The 19,950-nt window shown below is 41.6% G+C and overlaps 1 protein-coding gene across 1 annotated transcript in view; it reads right to left on the bottom strand.

Moving 5' to 3' along the window:
* LOC101941550 (sodium channel protein type 2 subunit alpha) overlaps positions 1 to 19,950 on the bottom strand; it is a 116,664-nt gene that overhangs the window by 84,930 nt on the left and 11,784 nt on the right. The window contains exons 2-3 of the mRNA XM_065561783.1: positions 5,158 to 5,476; positions 934 to 1,052 (exon numbers count right to left, since the gene is read on the bottom strand). Coding sequence (XP_065417855.1) covers positions 934 to 1,052; positions 5,158 to 5,424 — 386 coding nt within the window. The 5' untranslated portion in view covers positions 5,425 to 5,476. The remainder of the gene's footprint in view (positions 1 to 933; positions 1,053 to 5,157; positions 5,477 to 19,950) is intronic.

Raw genomic sequence — 19,950 nt, 5'->3', positions numbered from 1 at the left:
TGAGAAACAATGCGAGTAATGATATGCACACGCTTCAGGGCTCTGATGATAGAGGACTCAAGTTTAACTCTATAAGGTTCAATCTTGCAAACACATTGAGCACTTTGCTTACTACCTTGAGTAGAGCCACTGATGTCAAGGCACTCACTACTCAAGGTAGTGTTTGGAGGATCGGATCCATAGTTACTACTAGATTCATATGATTTATGTTTATCATAGAAGTGAGACAGAGTCATATATTGTGTTACTATCATTCAGTTTTGAGGTTTTCTGTGCACTAGTCAGAATGCTCATGAGCTACTTGAAGATTAAAATTAAAGTACCTCCAGAAATACAAGTACATAAAATGGCAATGGTTGCCAGAAAAAAACAGAATGATAAAAATACATATAGGACTGATAATGTATAATAAAACTCAGAATTTCAAGGAACCCTATTAACCTACGCTACTACAGCTGTGATCTGAATCAGAAAATGAAAAGGGGTAGAGAAATATTTTCTGCAGCTGTTCATGCAAACTAAAATCGGGGATCAAAGATTACATTTTTTTTAATGCAAAGTGTCACTTAAGAATTGTAAAACATTTTAAGCAACATACCTGGAGCATGTGGGGAAAATTACTGGAGAGGGGAATGGGCAAGTAAAATAAGTGGGTAATACCAGAGATGGAAGGAGAAAAAATAAGGAAGGTGTGGTAAGGGGAAAAGAAGAGGGAGAGGATTTGGCTGTGTGGCTTCTGATCTCACCAGAACAGCTGCAGAAACGAGAGAAAGGGGAGGGAGAGAGACGAGAGAAAGCAGCAGAAAGAGGATGGAAAGAGCATTGTGGATCTTACCTGTCCTGGGATGGCCTACCAACTAATGATTTAAATACTAAAATAAAAGCAGCATTTTGTTCATTAATATTTTGAACCAACCACTTCAAAAAGGATATGAATGTACCAAAATTTTAATAGCTATTTTTCTAAGAGGATTGAAGGGAGTTAACATGTACACGGCAGAGGCAGCACTGAATCGGAAGATTGCCTTCCCTCTATTCAATACTATAAAAGTCTGAAAAAGAAAACAAAATGAAAATTTAGAAAATATGTACAGTGTAGATTCTCATATTCTGCATCACTTGTGCTTCATCATTAGTTACAATTAGCTGAATTCTGCTCTCATTTACACCTCTGCAGACTCAACAACTTCATGTGTAGTTCACCCAACATGCAGGACAGCCTCCAACTGAATTTCTACAAATAGAATTGTATTAAAACATTTCAACAGCATTATTTAGAAAACATAAATATTCTATGTCTTATTTGACAGAGGACAAAGTGAGCTCTAAGTGTACACACCATTTGTGTACTGGACCGGCTTCCCCAGGAGGCGATTTAAAGGGCCTGGGGCTCCCAGCAGCGGCTGGAGCCCTGGGCCCTTTAAATCACCGCCAGAGCCTCGCCGCCACTACCCCAGGCTCTGGCAGTGGGGCTCGGGTGGCGATTTAAAGGGCCCAGGGCTTCGGCCGCTGCTACTGCCCCAGGCCCTTTAAATCTCCACCAGAATCCCGAGCCCTGGGGTAGTGACAGCAGCCGGGAACCCCCAGGGCTTTGTCAGTGATTTAAAGGGCCCGGGACTCCCCAATGGTAGCAGCAGCTGGAAGCCCCGGGCCCTTTAAATCACCACCGGAAATCCTGGCCGCTGCTGCTACCCTGGGGGCTCCAGCAGGGGGCTCGGGCAGCGATTTACAGGGCTGGAGGTGGTAGCGGTGGCCGGAGTCCCTGGCCCTTTAAATCGTTGCCCGAGCCCCGCAGCCCAAGCCCCGGGGTAGCGGCAGCAGCTGGGAGCCCTCAGGGCTCCATCAGCAAATTAAAGGGCCTGGGGCTTCGCTGCGGTAGCAGCGGCCGGGAGCCCCGAGCCCTTTAAATCATTGCCATAGCCCCGGGCCACCGCTGCTACCCCAGGGCTCCAGCAGCAGGGCTCGGGCAGTGATTTAAAGGGTGGGGGCTCTGCTGCGGTAGCGGCAGCTGGAGCCCTGGGCCCTTTAAATGGCTCCCAAGCTCCGGGGCTCCCAGCCGCCTCAGCAGCTGGTAGTTCCGGATGTGATTTAAAGGGCCCGGGGCTCCCAGCCGCCACTACCGCAGCTGGAGTCCCAGGCCATTTAAATCTCGATTTAAAAGGCCCGGAGCTCTAAAGGCCCCTCCTCTTCTGGTTGAGGCCAGGCCCTCTGCTCAGGACTCTGGTGTACTGGCAAGTCCTTTAAGTTACTTTCACCCTTGTTGGTGCCTATCTTATAACGCATATTAAGATATGCTAAACATAATTTTTATACATTCATTAAAACTTCAGAATTTCCTACACCAGGTATCTGCAGTAATTCTGGTATCACCCATATAAGGAAATAGTGAGGTGGAGTGATAAACACTGATGGCCTGATTTTTCAAAGGTGTTTTGTAAACCTTATATCCCATCAAAATAAATGGAATGGAAGATGCTCAGTGCCCTTGAAAAAGAGGCCTCGAGCTTTTAAAAGCCACACACTGTATGGACATGATATGGCATGTTCAGATTTTCCTCTCATGCACAAGGTTAAATTTTTTTCACTAAAAAAATAGAACTAAAATTTGTTATTCTTTTTCATATTTATCATGAGGCTTTTTTGGCCATGAATACATCTACCTTTCATATTTAATGATTTAAAAGCTTATCTGTGCTACCTAATTAACACACAGAATTCAGTGAAGATTTGTATTTCAATTCCTACCATCTGCCCACAGCGTCAGTAATAGGTTATATATTTTGATTGTGTTAAAATGGCATTTATAAATGGAACAGCTTTGAATGAAAATCTTTTCTTAAAACCAGAGAAGCCAAGAAGGCTCAACCTTTTATTCAACGTACCTTATACACCTGAGTCTCTGAAACATTTATATTCCACATACACATGGAGCCAACCTAAGACGGTCTCTGCTCAGGCAAGCTCAGAGGTGGGAGAGGCTTGAGCTGCTTTCCTCCCCATGGAGAAGAAAGCCATAATATGAATGTTTGTGCTCCTTGACTGTAACAGGGACTTCTTTGCACTGCAGGCAGCACTGGACATATCAAAAGGGACATAAGACAGTAGTATGGCCAGTGGCCCCGCTGCATCAGCTAGGAGAGGAGGGCAGCACTTAAGGAGGGCATGCTTTGCTTTATGTACAGGTATAGTAAATGCTGCTGCTGTATCCCTGGAGGCATAGTACTTCCCTCCACCAGAATGAATGCTACAACTTTTAAACCACACACTGATTCTCACCCCCTGCCCGCTGCTGACTCCCAGAACCACATTTTAGACCTTAACGAGGCTTTATTTTGGTCCTCAGTACCCTTGGAATTTCATTTGCTTTTCACCACACTTTTGCCCCCTTCTCTCCTTGTTTCCCTTGGAACTTCATCCCTTTATTTCAGGAAATTCTGGCTGAAATCCTGAGCTCCTCACACGTTTTCTACTGCCCTTACTCAGACAAATTCTTATTGAAGCCATCATTTGTGTGATGCAGGCTCATTGACACACATTTATAAAATGAAAATGGAGCCTGATCTAAAAGTACAAAACTCAAGGAAAATCAGTGAAAATTTATGAGAAATTCTGATCATAATGCATAAACTTGTAAAGCGTTTAAACCACCATACTTCAGAAAAATAACATGGTCTGCAACATCACTATCACATGGGCAATTTTGAAACTGTTTTAGCAATCAGAAGAAAGAGGCTATCCCATTTTCAGTATTAATAGCAATTACTTTTCTGATGTCTAAGGCACAATGATCTTGATGCTAAGTTTCAGATCTCCAGCGGTGAGTCCTACATCATTATTACTGGAGAACTGAGGGGGAAAAAACACTAGCAGCTGGCCCCAAATCCTGCTTGCCTTACTCCCAGACTTCAGCAGGACTACTTACTTGAGTAAGGCAAGCAGAATATGAAGTGTCTGTCAGTATGTGAACTTTCAGAACACAACATTGAGCAAATAAAGACACATATTTCTTCTTAAGTCTTCTATCTGTCTTAAGCTCATCTCATTATGATATTGCTGTGGTTTCAGAACTGAAAATGATTGATGGGGATTGATATATTTCCTTGGTTTGCTCAGCTAATGTATCACTCTTAATAATAGTTGTTTTTTTTGTTTTTGTTTTTAGAGAGTACTAGTTAATACTCAAGGGGAATATATTTCCACATACAGCAAAAAATCCTGAAGACAGAAAATTCCATGAATTTCAGCTAGCAGAGTTTCCTCTGGCTTATCCTGGGATGGGGCAGGTTTTTCTGTTTTTGGAGTAGGTACAGTGCAAAGCCCAAAACTTGAAGATCTGGGACATCAGAGGAAACCAGGGCGATCTGCACAAAGGCCTGGCATTTCTGTACTTCTCTGCCTGGCTCCAATGGGACATATTACAGGATTATGCAAAAATTTTACCTTTCCATATTTCCATTAAAAATGGCATATTTCAATAAAATATTTTTAAAGAGTATAAAGAGTTTTTTTATGTTATGGGTACTCCTGCAAGGAGCCCTACCTCTTCCCATATTTCCCTACCTCTTTGACTGCAAGCGCTCCTTTGAGCCCCTTATTGCAGTAACCTGATTCTGGATAAGGAATATGCTTCAAAGACTAACAGTCCTTCACCCAAATTATCTAGGAAGAAGATACAATGTCTCTGAGATTACAGGGTGAAGAGAAATGCATTAGGAGCACACTGATATACTATCTCTGCCTAACTCCTCACCCCTGACAACCCAAGTAATGAGAGAATAGATCAGGAATAAAACCTAAGTTTTCCACATAATAGTGAAGAAAATGAGCAAGAGGGCCATTCAAGGCAACTTTTCAGTGGGTTTCATAATGAAAACACTGACATCCTTAAATGACGATTTTACATACAGTTACAATTAGAGTGAAATGCCAAGTATATTATAATAAAGCGAACAGTGTATCACACCACCCAAACCAGGGGCCTGATCCTGCAAACACATTTTACTGCACGCAGTGCCAATGAAGTCAACCATTGGAGCACTACATCTGGGTTGGGCCCAAAGTAGTGGAAAAAAGGGAGTCCTGCAAAGGGTCTATAGTATTTTAATACTCTTAATCTCTAACAGAAACATGTTCACTGCAGTCTTAAGAAACACTCACTTTTTTATTGATATAATATGGGTCCAGATCCTCCAAGGGCTCGGACACCATTCCTGGAGGTATGTCGCCGTAAATAAATGGCAGTGTCTTTCCTGCCTCCAGATCACTATTTGGTTTTGGTCCATTTTCATCATCATCATCTTTACGTTCTTTTTTAGACTTCTTAGCTTTTTCTTCAGCAATACGTTGTTCGATAGCTGCAAGTGACTCTCTTGTGAAATAGTGGAAGCTGTCAGGTCCTGGTGGTACCAGCACTGATTGTGCCATCTTTTCATCCTGCACTTCTTAATTACCGTTTAGCCTCACACATAAAAAAGTGCTAAAAATATAAAAACACAGAAAAATATTAGACCACCACCACACAAGCAATTTAAATGGATACACCTTCATATCACTGTCTGTAGGGCAATGTATTAAATAGGGTACTTATATGAGAACAGTGTGTTGTGAAATTGATCCATTCATTTGTTTTTCTTTCAAGACAGGGCATTTAACTTTTCATTTGGTCTCTTTAGATGTCTGGAAAAGTAGCAAATCTTTAAAAATTTAGTTTAAAATTAATGTATTGCTTATAAAAGTGATGAATTGGCAGCTATACAGAGTGTATACATTAATTTTAAAAGTAAGTAGAAAAATTGTTTCTTTTCTTCCCCCCTCCCCGGAAAATGTTGTGACCATTCTAGTGAATGAGATAGTTAGTGGGTAGTATAAAAGGATTTTTCCCACACTCACTGAAATAAATTAACAGTTAAAAAAGTGTTTATTATGTGGTGTCGGGTGGGAGCATCCAGCACAATTGCCCTTTTAACACTACCACCATGAAAGGTCTTATGTCAGATCAATCTTCCCTCTGTGAGGAGGTGTGGACATGGCTTCCTCAGGATCCCATCATTGACACTGAAAGCATCAGCCAGAGGAATGCTCCCTCTTTTCAGGGACAAGCATGTTGGCTTCACAGATTAGGGAGCAAGGAACCAGGTTTAGGTACCTGAACGTAAATCCCCTCCCTGGTAACATATCATGTCCTGAAAGAATTTCTGTGTTAAATCCAAATTGGTCTTCGCTACTAAACATTCTTAGACATTTTATTTTCTGTTGCTATCTTTAAATTGTGTATATTTTGCATAATCTTCAGAACTGAGAGCAGAACCATCTTCTTTTAAAGCCACCTTATACTTCTGCCAAAAATGACAAATGAAAAATATTTCCAATGCAGAGATACTATGATCCGAAATCATGAATGTAATCTGTGCATTTGATAATTTCCCCAAGATTTTTTTATCTGAATGGGCAAATTATATTATCCATGTAATAAAACAGCAGATGTAATACAAGATTAACAGCTTCAGTGCCAGATGATATACCAAAAAAGCAATTATCAACTTAAAATGATGCGACAATCTGAATTTTCCTGCACGCTCTGTTTTTTATTTCCCCACTAAGTACACATAGGCTTGTCCGATTCCACCACAGCTGCAGCAACTTCATGTTTTCAGAGCTATCTGAATTGACGCTAACACCATGTCTAATTCTCCATTCTTCTGTCCTCACCATATACATAACCATCTCCTCCAACACACACACACAGGCATGCTGCAACTTATGCAAGTACATCTGTGAAACACGCTCTTCTATTGCAGTCAAATTCACCTGGTGCATCCTATTATGGATGTTTTGTAGAAAATTGCTGTTGGAACACATGTACAGTTTGGTGGCAGCAGAAGTGTTAATTATGAAAATGAAAGTGGTACTACTGCAAAATCCTTACAGATTTTATTGTTAATGATAGAAAAAGACAGAATCCTCTCTCAACACTATAGGTGACAATTAAAAAAATGCATTACCAGTATAGAATCTTGCACGTGTGTGGATTTGGAACGACATCATGAAGAATGCAGCTAAAATTCCATCATGCCTTTTTTTTTTTTTTTTTTAATTTTCCTTCAACAGACCACACCTAACTTCCTGCTAAAGGATCCTGGTTATTGAAGTAAAAACTGGCATTTCCTGTGCAAGAGACTACTAGTTGCTGTAATTGTAACAACCATTAGATGGCATTCATATACGATCAGAAGACATTTCTGTAAGAAACCAACTGCAGAATTCAACTAGAAACTTTGGATACTCAAACGCTTGCCTAACCTGAGGCTTTTGCATTGAAAATCTGGCTTTTACAGAATCTCTCCAATTTTCACGACTCTCTAAACTCATGCAACATTTGTTGATGCTGAGATCACAGATATTAAAAGTGTGAAAATTACAATGACCAAAAGAGAGGAGGAATAGAGAAATGGGTGTTGCCCAGGCTGGCTGCAACTAAGGCATTTCTTGAGACCTATGGTAGTCTAGATTAATTTAAAGTAAGGGATACATTTTTTTACCAATATAAATGAATTAGATTTATTTGGTGTCTTTTCAACACAAGCAGCAGAGAAATGCAGCCCTTGGGTGCAAGTTGCGGGTAGAGGGTGGCAGGTATGGGAGCTCAATGCTGCACTGAATCTGTGCTCAGGAATGCAGCCAGGATTTACAGTGCCCAAAACAAGATGCAGAAGCAGGAACCTCAGAAACTCGACCCCGAGACAGCCCACTGAGTAATCCCTTTTGGGCCCCACTCCAAATGCTGCCTTATTTCCTTTTCCTTTTCTCTCTCCTGCTTTCTCTGGATTTTCTATTCTTAATTGGTTTTATTTTTATTTATTTTTTTCATTTGCTCACTTGGCTAGCTACCCTTTCCTTATCTCTCCACCACTATGTTCTATCACTCACTTTTTACACCCATACTTACCCTTATCCATTCCCTCTCAAGCAGGGCCGGCTCTACCATTTTTGCTGCCCCAAGCTCGGACTGCTGCCATCCGAACTGCCGAAGCACAAAAAAAAAAAAAAAAAAATCTGCCCGGACTCTGCCGCCCCAAGAATGGACAGAATGCCGCCCCTTAGCATGTGCCGCCCCAGGCACATGCTTGCTCTGCTGGTGCCTGGAGCTGGCCCTGCTCTCAAGCACTCATTCATTCGTTCTTTCACTCCATATCCATTTCATTATCCAGCAGCTGCTGCCTTTCTCTTGGGTTGTGAACAGTGGGCCACTGCAATTTGAGGCTGGAATGGAGAAGGGAGGAGTAAGGAAACTATGAGGTGCAGGAAAAGCCCACTCCTGTGGCCTTGACAGGATGGAGTCAGGAGGGAGGGAAGCATGAAGTCACGCTGCAGCTTTAGGGGAGGAGGATTATGAGACAGAGCCCCAGATTCAGAAGAGATGCCACTCTGGGGGAGAGGGTACAGAGGCTCCAGCAAGAGCCATTTCCTCAGGTAGTAGGGAGGAAAGGAGAGAAAGGTGTCCAGAGTTTCAGGAAGAGGAGTGGAAGAAAAATAGCTGTGTGATTTTTCACTGTGGTCCAGAGCCCAAAAGGAGCCACTGCAGTAACTCATGCACTGTGTGCAATCTCATCATCAGAGTAGTAGGTGACAAAATAAAATCTCAGAGAGGTCAAGGCTGTGCCATTGTTCAGCACAGCAGTGCCCAGAACAAGGGAAGCTGTCTAGCTAGGCAAGGCTTGATGTGCAGGAGTGGTAGAGGCATACCACCCCAAGCTTAAGACAAATGCTTTAGGTGTCCCCCAGCAGCAGCCCTGTGTATGCTAGGTCTCAACAAATAACAATGTAGCTGTCTTGATTATTTCACTTTGCCTTAGACTAACAATTTCCCACCAATACTTCTTTAATTTTTCTTTAAATACATAATTTAAACCATGCAAATGTACAATTCAAATAGTAACTATCCATAAATACAGTTAATATGATCAATTCAAAGACATCACATATTAAATACTTTAAGTCATGAGATTTCTACTTTAGCGTCTAATGTCATGTGGATTATATATATATAATACATAGATATGTATATGTATACATAAAAGCTCAGATAAACCAAATACCTCAAAAGCTTGCCTAATCCACACAGTTTGGGTAAGAAGTCTGATTCCATCATTATTGTAATGTAAGATAATAAGCACCACAAAACTAAGCAGGAATGCTATTCTCCCTCTGCAAGGCCATCCTGTATCCTGAAGAACAAAACAACACACATGTACAGAAAGGAGTGATATATATACAGTGAAGACATAAGAAAAAAGGACCAAGGGATATACAGAAGAAGAAAATAGTGAGAGCAAGTAAAAGGACACAGAAATAACAAAAAAGATGAAAAAATACATTTGCAAGACAAGAAAGAGGATGACCTAAAGCCTTGATCCTGCAGATGACAAGAAAATCAGTGGGGAATACTCAAAGCAGTAAATACTGGTCTCTGATGATTGGATAATAAACTTTAAAAAGTGTGGACATTATATTAGTAGTTAATTTGCAAAAGTTGCATAAAAAGTTGAGATGTGTGATTTTTATTGTACTAATGTACGGACTTGAGATTCTATGGCACCTCAACCCAATCTGTAACATCTGCATGCATAAGCTAAAAAAGGGGCAGTGGAGAGAGAGAGAGAGATAAAAGGGAAGAAGCAGTGGCAAAATGTGAAGTGAAGTGAAAGGGCACTGTGGAGTGGACATGAGGGCAGCATGTACAGCACAATGTATGCTGCACTACAGAGAACTATATACCTATAGGGAGTAGAGTACATTAGTACAGCCTGGATGTGACAAAGATAGGGATGACCATTGGAAGAGCTGTATCTGAAAATAATGGACTGACTCTCCAGAGAAGCTGGAGATGGTAATTGCCACTTAAAAAAATCTTGATTGAGTTTATAATTAACAATACCTAAGATAGATGAGATCAGCAACAAACAAATGTAGACCTCAATCAAATAAAAAATACAATATAACCTACATGTACACGTTTTTTAAGTATACGTAAAACTACACAAAATGTTAATGGAGAATGAAAAGTAGCTATGATAAGATAATAGCCAATCTTAATCACTGTCTCAACATAGACCTCCAGGTCACAGGAGCAGCCAATGATGAACGCCATGAACATCTGTCTCATGAGAGATATCTGCCCATACTCCCTAAAAAGTGGGCATTTCACATGCAAACGTCTGAAAATGTCCTTAAAATGCTTCTTCTTGACCACAAACATCACTTCTGTTTTCTCTTTTACTCATTCAGAGAAAAAATCATCCCTGTGCTGAGAGCCCACACAAGGGGCAGAATTAAGTGGAGCATAAGTGATGCTCAGAACCTTGTGTAGGAGCTCTGCACTGGGGTGAATTTAACCCTCTGACAAGGTAGATCTGAGAGAACCATGTCATTCTTTTTCTGACATTCTAGAAGCATTCTGCACTCCAGCTAAATTAATCCTGGTTAATAAACCCTCAAGAAAAACAAATTACCAGCTTTTCCCTCAGGGACAGCTAAAAAATAACTATATCCATTAAATATAAAAGTGGAGAATTTAAATGCACAATTCAGCAAATTCAAAAATCAACGTTCCTCTGAGCACAGCAGCCATGTTGCACATAAACTGCAATTCTTACTGCCTACTGTGCTGTACTATTTCTCATACACAATTTTTTTCTATATTATTAGATACAAATATGAAGCATGTTCAAGGATCCTAGAGTATGTGCTATTCTGTGCATGCTATACAGAGTCAATTAAAGTAATTTATACGTAAAGTATAAAATAAACCATATGTTTAAAATGGAATTTCTTCTGTCTTTATTTTTTTTTAAGAAAAAATATTTTACTCTTCTGACGTTGAAACTTAGATGGCTTCAGAAAATTGGCAAATGTAATTCATTAATCTAACTTTTTGGGTAGAATGGCACAGCCATTTCCCATATCTTAGGAGGTCCACAGGAGAGTTCCTCTCTTCTTCAAACCTTAAAGACCATGTAGCTAACAAGGAACATCACAGTGGGGCTCCCCCTGACAACTTTACAAAATATGCAGTAGATCTACCTGCAGGGTCTCAGCCAACAGTTCCTGTGTTTCCACTCGCTTTGCCCTGCACACTTTATAAACAGCCAGATGGCAACCCCTCTTACTCACATATTTGATTGATGGCTCAACAAAGCGAGGGCATTACAATCTGGTCCAATGTGCACAGCTGCCCTTCATAGCCCCTTTATACCTTCAGTACACTTTTGATTAAACAGCTAAGTTAACCCCACACACGCATATGCAGTACAGCCTTCATTAGCTAGGCATTTTTAAAGCTTAGAAACATTTTCTGAGCAAAATATACTGTACATATATAGTGTGATATTTTGAAAGGGTCAAAACTTGGTCAAATTAAAACCATATATCATCAGAACATACTAAGAAACTTCTCCCCAATGAAGGGTATTTCCATGTCAAATAGTCACTTTTTTAAAATTGGGAAAAGTACATATTTTTCTACCCCTCTCTAATATTTAAAATGGATGAACAGTTTTTACTTATACTTTCCAAACATTCACCTTTAAGACGAGTGAAAGTGTGGACAATTTCAATTCCAGATGTAAAAGCTCCACAAAATTATGTGCAACTGAAACAGGGTATGGTATGAAAATAATTATGCAACTTTAATCAAAGTGTGGGGTGACTGCAGTTCCTACTATAATTTACAATGCGGCATGTTAATGTTACTCTAAAAACCTTAATTTTCAAAATGCTTGAGTTTTGTGTATTTAAATTCTCAACCTTAATATTGCATTGACAGTTTGTTTTTTACTTAATTTTCTCATTCCTCATTCTTAAAAGAGAAAAAAATCAAAAAAGAGGAAGAAGGAATGAAAGAGTTTTTAATTATGTTCCCTTCCTATGTTAGATATTCGGTCAAATACACTGACACCTTAAGGAAGCGCTACCATCTCTTCCTTTCCATACTGTGACGAGCATGTGTTGCATTCAGAAACTGGGTGCTACTGGTATTACGTGTTTGTCACATTACAGATGGCTCACAGGATAGCCCAGAAAAGAGGAGGAATTGAAGGAAGGTGGTGAACCCGTGGGCAGTTTATGCTTGTGACAGAGTTTTGAGGAAGATGGAAGATAGATTGCAAGCTTGTCAAACATGGTTGGAGGGCGAGATCAGAGGGGGGTCATCGGTCTGTAACACGAACGATCAGAACAAAGGGTTGGGGATTGGTCACAGGTCGTCTGCAAATGGGATTATGACCTTATTATGAGGTTTTAATTCTATGCACAAACTTCAATGTTCTATTCTCACCTCAGGGTGTGCTGGCATGGGGTGGGAGAGCCTGGATCCTTGGTGGGTTATGGAGGGTGAGGTCAGGCCTGAAACAGGCTCCCAGCACATTCTGCCCCAGCTTCACATTATTCCCTTTGTCCTCCCTCATCCCCCCATCCCGGGTGTTGCCCATGCAACATGTTGTCTTCTTCTCTTCCATGCTGCCAACTGAGGAGCAGGTGAAGCAGACAGGAAAGGACAGAGTTGCTCTGCCCTCATGGCCAGCCCCACTGTGGCCAGGAAGAATAATTGCTGGGAAAATTCTGTTCAGTCCCTGTAGCCCCACTGCTTGCATGAGATCTCAGCAGTGGACTGTGTGAGAGAATGCATAACACTTGGCAGCCCTGCCTAAGGGAGAGAGGTTGGAAGCTGGGAATCTTTTGAGGAAAGCCAGGGATCAGGTCAGCCCATGGCATGAGTTATAACAACCTCAGGATTGCTGTTACATTGTGTGCAATGGTCCCTAAGGGGACCAGGATCACCATTGGGCCTCTATGTGTCCTTTATGCCAGGGAGGTGGCTTCCAGCAGGAGCAGGTGGCATATGGCCAACTCTAGGCTAGGTGGAGGATTTTACTATGTAAGGAAAATACCAAATTACCCTGGTAGGAAAGTTTAATGGCCTCAATTGCAAGAGTTATTTCAGGACTATGTATGCCAGGTTCCTGTTACTATAGCATTAAGAAAATAACCCGATGTACTGAAATTAAACAAGGCTAGATGCTTGTTATGAATTCTTGCATCAGATAAGTGTATTTCACTATTGTGGTTTCAGAAACAAGTATCTAAAACAATGTGGTGAAAAGAACCAGAAAAAAGAAAGGTAAAAACTGTACGAGATTAAACACTGAACTATTTGAGGAAAGGCAGACCAAGTGGAATAAATTGATAAAAATGTATTACTATAACAGGGGTATTATAACAAGTACTGCCTCATCTCTGGTTATCCTTTATCTTGTATATCTGGCTACCTCATTTTTACCATTTACATAAGAAACCGTCTTTTTCTGTCAACAATTCTATTTATCTTTAGTTCAAAGTCAGTAAACAAACAAGCCTGTGGTGGGGCAGCTGCTGCGGAAGGGTTAAGGCAGCCTTGGAGAAGCTGTGCAGAACCCCGCCAATCAGGAAAGGGCTCACTGGGAGAGCCAATCAGGAGAAGGTTTATTGGAGCAGCCCATATATAAAGGGCTGCTCAGGGGAGCAAAAGGCAGTCTCACCCGGAGGGCAAGGGGAAGGACTGTCTGCTAAGGAGCACCAGAGATACTTCAGTGCTGGGCAAGGTAGTGGAGCAATAGGGGAACTCTTGGATGACCATGGCCAGACTGAGGCCCTGAAGCAAGGGCAGGGAAGGTGCTAGGGCTGCGGGGAAGTGGCCCAGGGCAAGTAGGCAGTGTGAATAGGAGGAGGGGCAGTAAGTGGCTGCCAGCTATAGGATCCTTGGGCCGGGACCCAGAGTAGCGGGTGGGCCTGGGTTCCTCCCCCCCTACACACACTTTCCCCCTACTTGCCACTGAGGAGAGTGGCCTAAATCCAGACTGCAGTTTGGCCCTGAAACCAAGGGCTAGGCTAGACTGCAGTTGGCCGCTGAGGCAAGTGGAAGGACAGAGGGCTGGGAGTGACGTGGGTCCAGACGGTGGAGGAAATGGAAGTAATGACAAGTGAGACACTGCTAGTAAAAGGTGCCCTGGTGGTCCAAGAGAGCTAATTCCCAGTATGACCAGTAGGAGGTGAGTTGGCATGGGTACAAAGGCCCTTTGGTTTCTACATAGCCTGAGCACAGTGAGACTGTGCTGAGTCCTTGTGCAGTTAATAAAATGTGATGTGTCTTCTCTCCTGACAAACCTGATTCCCGAGTGCTTATTTAAACATTACTGTTATAAACATATGAAGGTATTTAAGATTGAAGCCCCATCTCAGTCTTAACTATAGCACAGTTACAAGAAATGCCACAGGAAATTATTTTTATCTTTTGGGAACAAGGGTATTATGCCGATATAAGATTTTAATATCATTGTAACACCCAACCAGTGTTTCTGGGCAACTAACATTAATCATAGTTCTGTTCCGAGAAGTGACTGTGATGTTATGTAGTTCCACATTTATTATGTCGCATTGATTTTTAGATCACTACTGCTCTGTTTACAAGTAAAATTATATAAGAACATAAGAATGGCCATACTGGGTCAGACCAATGGTCCATCTAGCCCAATATCCTGTCTTCTGACAGTGGCCAGTGCCAGATGCTTCAGAGCGAATGAACAGAACAGGGCAATTTATCAAGTGATTCATCCCGTCATCCAGTCCCAGCTTCTGGCAGTCAGAGGTTTAGGGACACCTGGAGCATGGGGTTGTATCTGATCATCTTGGCTAATAGCCATTGATATCTCTGTCCTCCATTAACTTATCTAATTCTTTTTTTGAACGCAGTTATACTTTTGGCCTTCACAACATCCTTAGGCAACCAGTTCCACAGCTTGACTCTACATTGTGTGAAGAGGTACGCACTTATGTTTGTTTTAATTCCTACTGCACATTAATTTTGTTGGGTGACCCCTGATTCTTGTATTATGTGAAGGAGTAAATAACCTCTATCATATCACTCACTTAGTCATCTCTTTTCTAAGTTGGACAGTCCCAGTCTTTTAAATCTCTCTTCATATGGAAGCTGTTCCACACTCCTAATTACTTTTTTCTCTGTACTTTTTTTCAATTCTAATATCTTCTTTGAGATGGGGCAACCAAAACTACACACAGTATTCAAGTTGTGGCTGTACCATGGATTTAGGCATTATGATATTTACTGTATTACCTACCCCTTTCCTAATGGTTCCTAACATTGTTAGCTTTTTTGACTGCCACTGCACATTGAGCAGGTATTTTCAAAGAACTATCCATAATGACTCCAAGATCTTTCTTGAGTGCTCCATCATTTTGTATGTATAGTTGGGATTGTGTTTTCCAATGTACATTACTTGGCATTTCTCTACATTAATTTCATCTGTCATTTTCTTGCCAAGTCACCCAGTTTTATGAGATCCCTTTGTAACTCTTCAGTCAGCTTTTGACTTAATTGTCTTGAGTAATTTTTTTTATCATCTGCAAACTTTGCACCTCACTGTTTACCCATTCTTCTAAATCATTTATGAATATGTTGAACTGCATAGGTCCCAGCACAGATCCTTGGGGAACCCTGCTATTTACCACTCTCTACTGTGAAAACTTATAATTTATTTCTACCCTTTGTTTCCTATCTTCTTAACCAGTTACTGATCCATGAGAAGACATTGCCTCTTATCCCATAACTGCCTACTTTGCTTAAGAGCCTTTGGGAAGGGACCTTGTCAAAGGCTTTCTGAAAGTCCAAGTACACTATATCCATTGGATCACCCTTGTCCTCCTTTGTTGACTCCCTAATGATTTACCTTTACAAAAGCCGTGGTGACTCTTCCTTGACATATCATGTCCATCTATGTATCTGATAATTCTGTTCTTTACTATAGTTTCCACGAGTTTGCCTGGTATTGAAGTTAGGCTCACAGGTCTGTGAGGAAAGATCGCCTCTTCAGCCTTTTTTAAAAATCAGCATCACATTAGCTATACACCAATCATCTGGTAGAGAGAGTGATTTAAGCAATAGGTTAAATACCACAGTTAGCAGTTCTGCAATTTCATATTTGAGTTTCTTCAAAACACTTGGGTGAATACCATATGGTCCTGGTGACTTATTACTGTTTAATTTATCCATTTGTTCCAAATCCAAATCTACTGAAACCTCAATCTAGGTCAGTTCCTCAGATTTGTCACCACATAAAGAATGGTTCAGGTGGGGGAATCTCCCTCACATCCTCTGCAGTGAAAGTCGATGCAAAGAATTCATTTAGCTTCTCCACAACAGCCTTGTTTTCCTTGAGTGCTCCTTTAGCACCTCTATCGGTCAGTGGCCCCACTGATTGTTTGGAAGGCTTCCTGCTTCTGGTGTCCTTAAAATTTTTTTTTGCTGTTAGTTTTTGTGTCTTTTGCTAGTTGCTCTTCAAATTATTTTTTGACCTGCCCAATTATACTTTTACACTTAACTTGACAGAGTTTATGTTCCTGTCTATTTTCCTCCGTAGGATCAGACTTCCAGTTTTTCAAAGATGCCTCTTTTTTTACTCTGTTTTGTCCTGGTGGCATTGTTTTGGTCCTCTTACTGTGTTTTTTTTTTAATTATTTTGGGTATACATGTAGTTCGAACCTCTGTTTTAAAAGGTTTCCACACAGCTTGCAGGTATTTCACTCCCGTGACTGTTCCTTTTAATTTGTCTTTAACCAGTCTCCTTGTTTTTGTGTAGTTCCCCTTTTTGAAGTTAAATGCAACTGTGATGGGGTTCATTGGTATTTTCCCCCCTACAAGGGCGTTCTATTTAATTACATTATGGTCATCATTCCTGAGTAGTTCAACTGTAGTCACCTCTTGGACCAGATCCTGTGCACCACATAGTACTAAATCAAGAATTGCCTCTTTCCTTGTGGATTCCAGCACTAGCGGCTCCAAGAACCAGTCATTAATGGCATCTAGAAATTTTAACTCTGCATCCCATCCTGAGATGATATGTTGACAGTCAGTATGGGGATAGCTGAAATTCCCCGTTTTTATTGGGCTTTCTGTTTTTGTAGCTTCTCTAATCTCCCTGAGCATTTCACAATCATCACCACCATCCTGGTCAGGTGGTCAGTAATATATTCCTATTGCTATACTCTTATTGTTCAAGTATGGAATTTCTATGCATAGTGATTCTAGGATACTTTTGATTCATTGAAGATTTTTACTACCTCTGTCCTTATGCCTTCTTTCACATTACTGCCACTCCCCCCACCAGCACGACCTACTCTGTCATTCTTAAATATTTTGTACCCTGGTAATACCATGTCCCAATGATATTCATCATTCCATCAAGTTTCTGTGATACCTATTATATCAATATCATCATTTAATACCAGGCATTCAAGTTCTCCCATCTTAGAATTTAGACTTCTTGCATTTGTATACGAGCACTTATAAAATTTGTCAATATTATGAAGGCAGACAACTAGTGATGTAATTGAATGGGACTCTCTTTCATTTGACTGGTTCCCTTCAGTTCTTACCTGTACATTATCAACTTGTATCCTCTCCTCTTTACTAGGATATAGAGTATCCTCTTAATAAATCCTCCACTAAATCTGTCCAAACCATGTGCTCTTCTGCACCTCTTCCCCCCAGCCCTTAGTTTAAAAACTCCTCTATGATTATTTTTAATAAGTGGGATCTGAAAGTGAATCTATATTCTCCCTCGCTCATGCATCACTAGTATTAAAGATACTGCAGGCCAAATTTTGGTCTTTTTAAACATGTGTGGGAGGTGAGTTTGAGAGTCAGGAACCCCTCACTTAAAATGACTTGCTTCAAGTAACCTTCCTTTTAAACCAGAGGATTTTAGACATGAGTGTTATAGCTGATAGTAACTGTTATATCAGATGGCAAGAGAGGCAGATTACCAGGACACAAAACATTTAAGGCACTAAATGTCAAACCTAATACCTTAAAATACACCCAAATCAGCTAGAAGCTAGTGCAGCTCATAAAACACAAGTGTAAAAGCATTGTTGCAAAGCATCACTATACAAGTGGATTGCTGCATTCTGCATTTGCTGCCATTTCTGAATGGTCTCAGGTACAGCACCAACCCCATCTGTACTGTATATCATTTCCATTCATGATATCTGAGTATGGGACCGACAGAAGGAGATGGGCAGTTTGGTGGCAATTGAACTGAGGATGATGGATGAGAAGTTGGCTAGAAGAAAATGTAAGGAGAACTACTCCCATATTAAAACAAATGGATTTGCAATGGCGGTTCTGTCTCTTTACGCCTGCTCTGAGAAAGGGGCCCTGTGACAGCCAGGCTGCATAGAAAAGGGAGTGGAAAAAGGTTGCCTAGCAACTCGTCCTGGAAGCTGCAGCAGGAGAGTTGTGACCTGGCAGCTAGATGAGCAGCATGAGAGGGAGGAGGAATACAGGGGTGATTTTCCACAGCTGCCATAAAATTGAGGAAACTTTAGAATTAAAACCATTCTCCAGGCAGAAGGTTTTTCAGAAGAAAAACCTCCTCCACCTGCTTCAACAGAAACTAACCAACATTAAGGAGGAGAAACAGAACTAAAGGAAAACAGCAGCTACTAAGTATTCAAAATAAAGGAGTAAATCAGAGAGGGGTAGGGTCAGCCCCTGAGTCTGGCCATGGAGGCTGTGAAAATAAGGCAGTTCTGCTATGCAAAGGGGTCGGTCATGGTACAAGGATGCACAAACCCTGCAGGAGCCCACAGGAGTTAAACCACAGCAGATGCTGTATTATTGATATCCAGTCCTCCCATTGTGGGGACTATTCAGCTGCAGTAGCAGCTACATACTGTCTCTGTAGCTGCGGAGTGTGGGCAGGATTTCTACCCATCACTCATTCTTCCAATGACTGGACTGGCTATTCAAGTTGGATTTGTCCCATTGTGAAGAGAGTTGAAGGGACACCAATTTAAAAATTACAGTTTTGTCAAAGGTTTTACCCCATTTTAACAAGTAACACTTTAAATAACTATAATTAAGGCTGCGAATCTTTCCGTGACTTGTGCAGTGGCCGGTGCTGGCTCAGGGGCTGCCTGCAGCAGTTGAGGTGTGTTGGAGGGTGAAGGGGGTTGGAGGATGCGGAGGGGGGGCGCTTACCTCAGGTTGGGGGACTCCCTGGCTACCACTGGCATGGCCTTGCAGTTCCTAGGCAGAGGGAACGGGGAGGGTGGGGGTTCTCCACACACTGCTGGCAGGCCCCGCCCCTGCAGCTTCCATTGGCTGTGGTTCCTGGCTAATGGGAGCTGCGCAGCCAGTGCTTGTGGCAGGAGCAGCGCGTTGAGCCCTCTGGCCCCTCTGCTGTTTAGGAGCTGCAGAGACATGCTGAGCTGGGTAGGGGGCCTACCAGCTACTCCAACCCTCTCCTCCCCTCCAGCACCAGCAGGGGTCCAGGGCCATACGCCGTGGCCCGCCCCTCTCCCCCAGCACCAGAGGGGTTCCAGGCCACCCCCCCCCAGCACAGCACCCATGATACCCCTGGACCACCACCCCCCTGAACACCTGTGCCTTCCACCCACATTTTAGTTAGGGGTATATAGTAAAAGTCATGGACAGGTCACAGGCTGTGAATTTTTGTTTACTGCCCGTGATCTGTTTATGACTTTTACTAAAAATGCCCATGACTAAAACATAGCCTTCCCTATAATTGAAAGGGCTTAGAGAATAAAATGTTTCATGTTTTTCAGTTTGTTCACTTTGTGCATTTGATAACACTAAGCATATCCTCAGTTATGCTGTTTCCCCTCTAAACAGTTAGTATCCCTTGTTGCTTGTGTGATCTTTAAACCACAACGTGAGATAGAAAGGCATTTTTAGAAATAGGAAAATGTAACTGTAAAACCAGAGAAACTGGGAAAGGGGACTTGAGAGAGGTGCAATACTAAAAATATTTGTAATTCATTTTTAAGGACTGTCCTGATTTCAAGTGCCCCTTTAAGAGACAGGGGAATTAGACTTTA

The sequence above is a fragment of the Chrysemys picta genome, chromosome 11, assembly GCF_011386835.1.
Source record: "Chrysemys picta bellii isolate R12L10 chromosome 11, ASM1138683v2, whole genome shotgun sequence".
Taxonomy (NCBI): domain Eukaryota; kingdom Metazoa; phylum Chordata; order Testudines; family Emydidae; genus Chrysemys; species Chrysemys picta.
The sequence above is the reverse complement of the archived record's forward strand: the minus strand, read 5'-3'. Positions and strand labels throughout refer to the sequence as shown.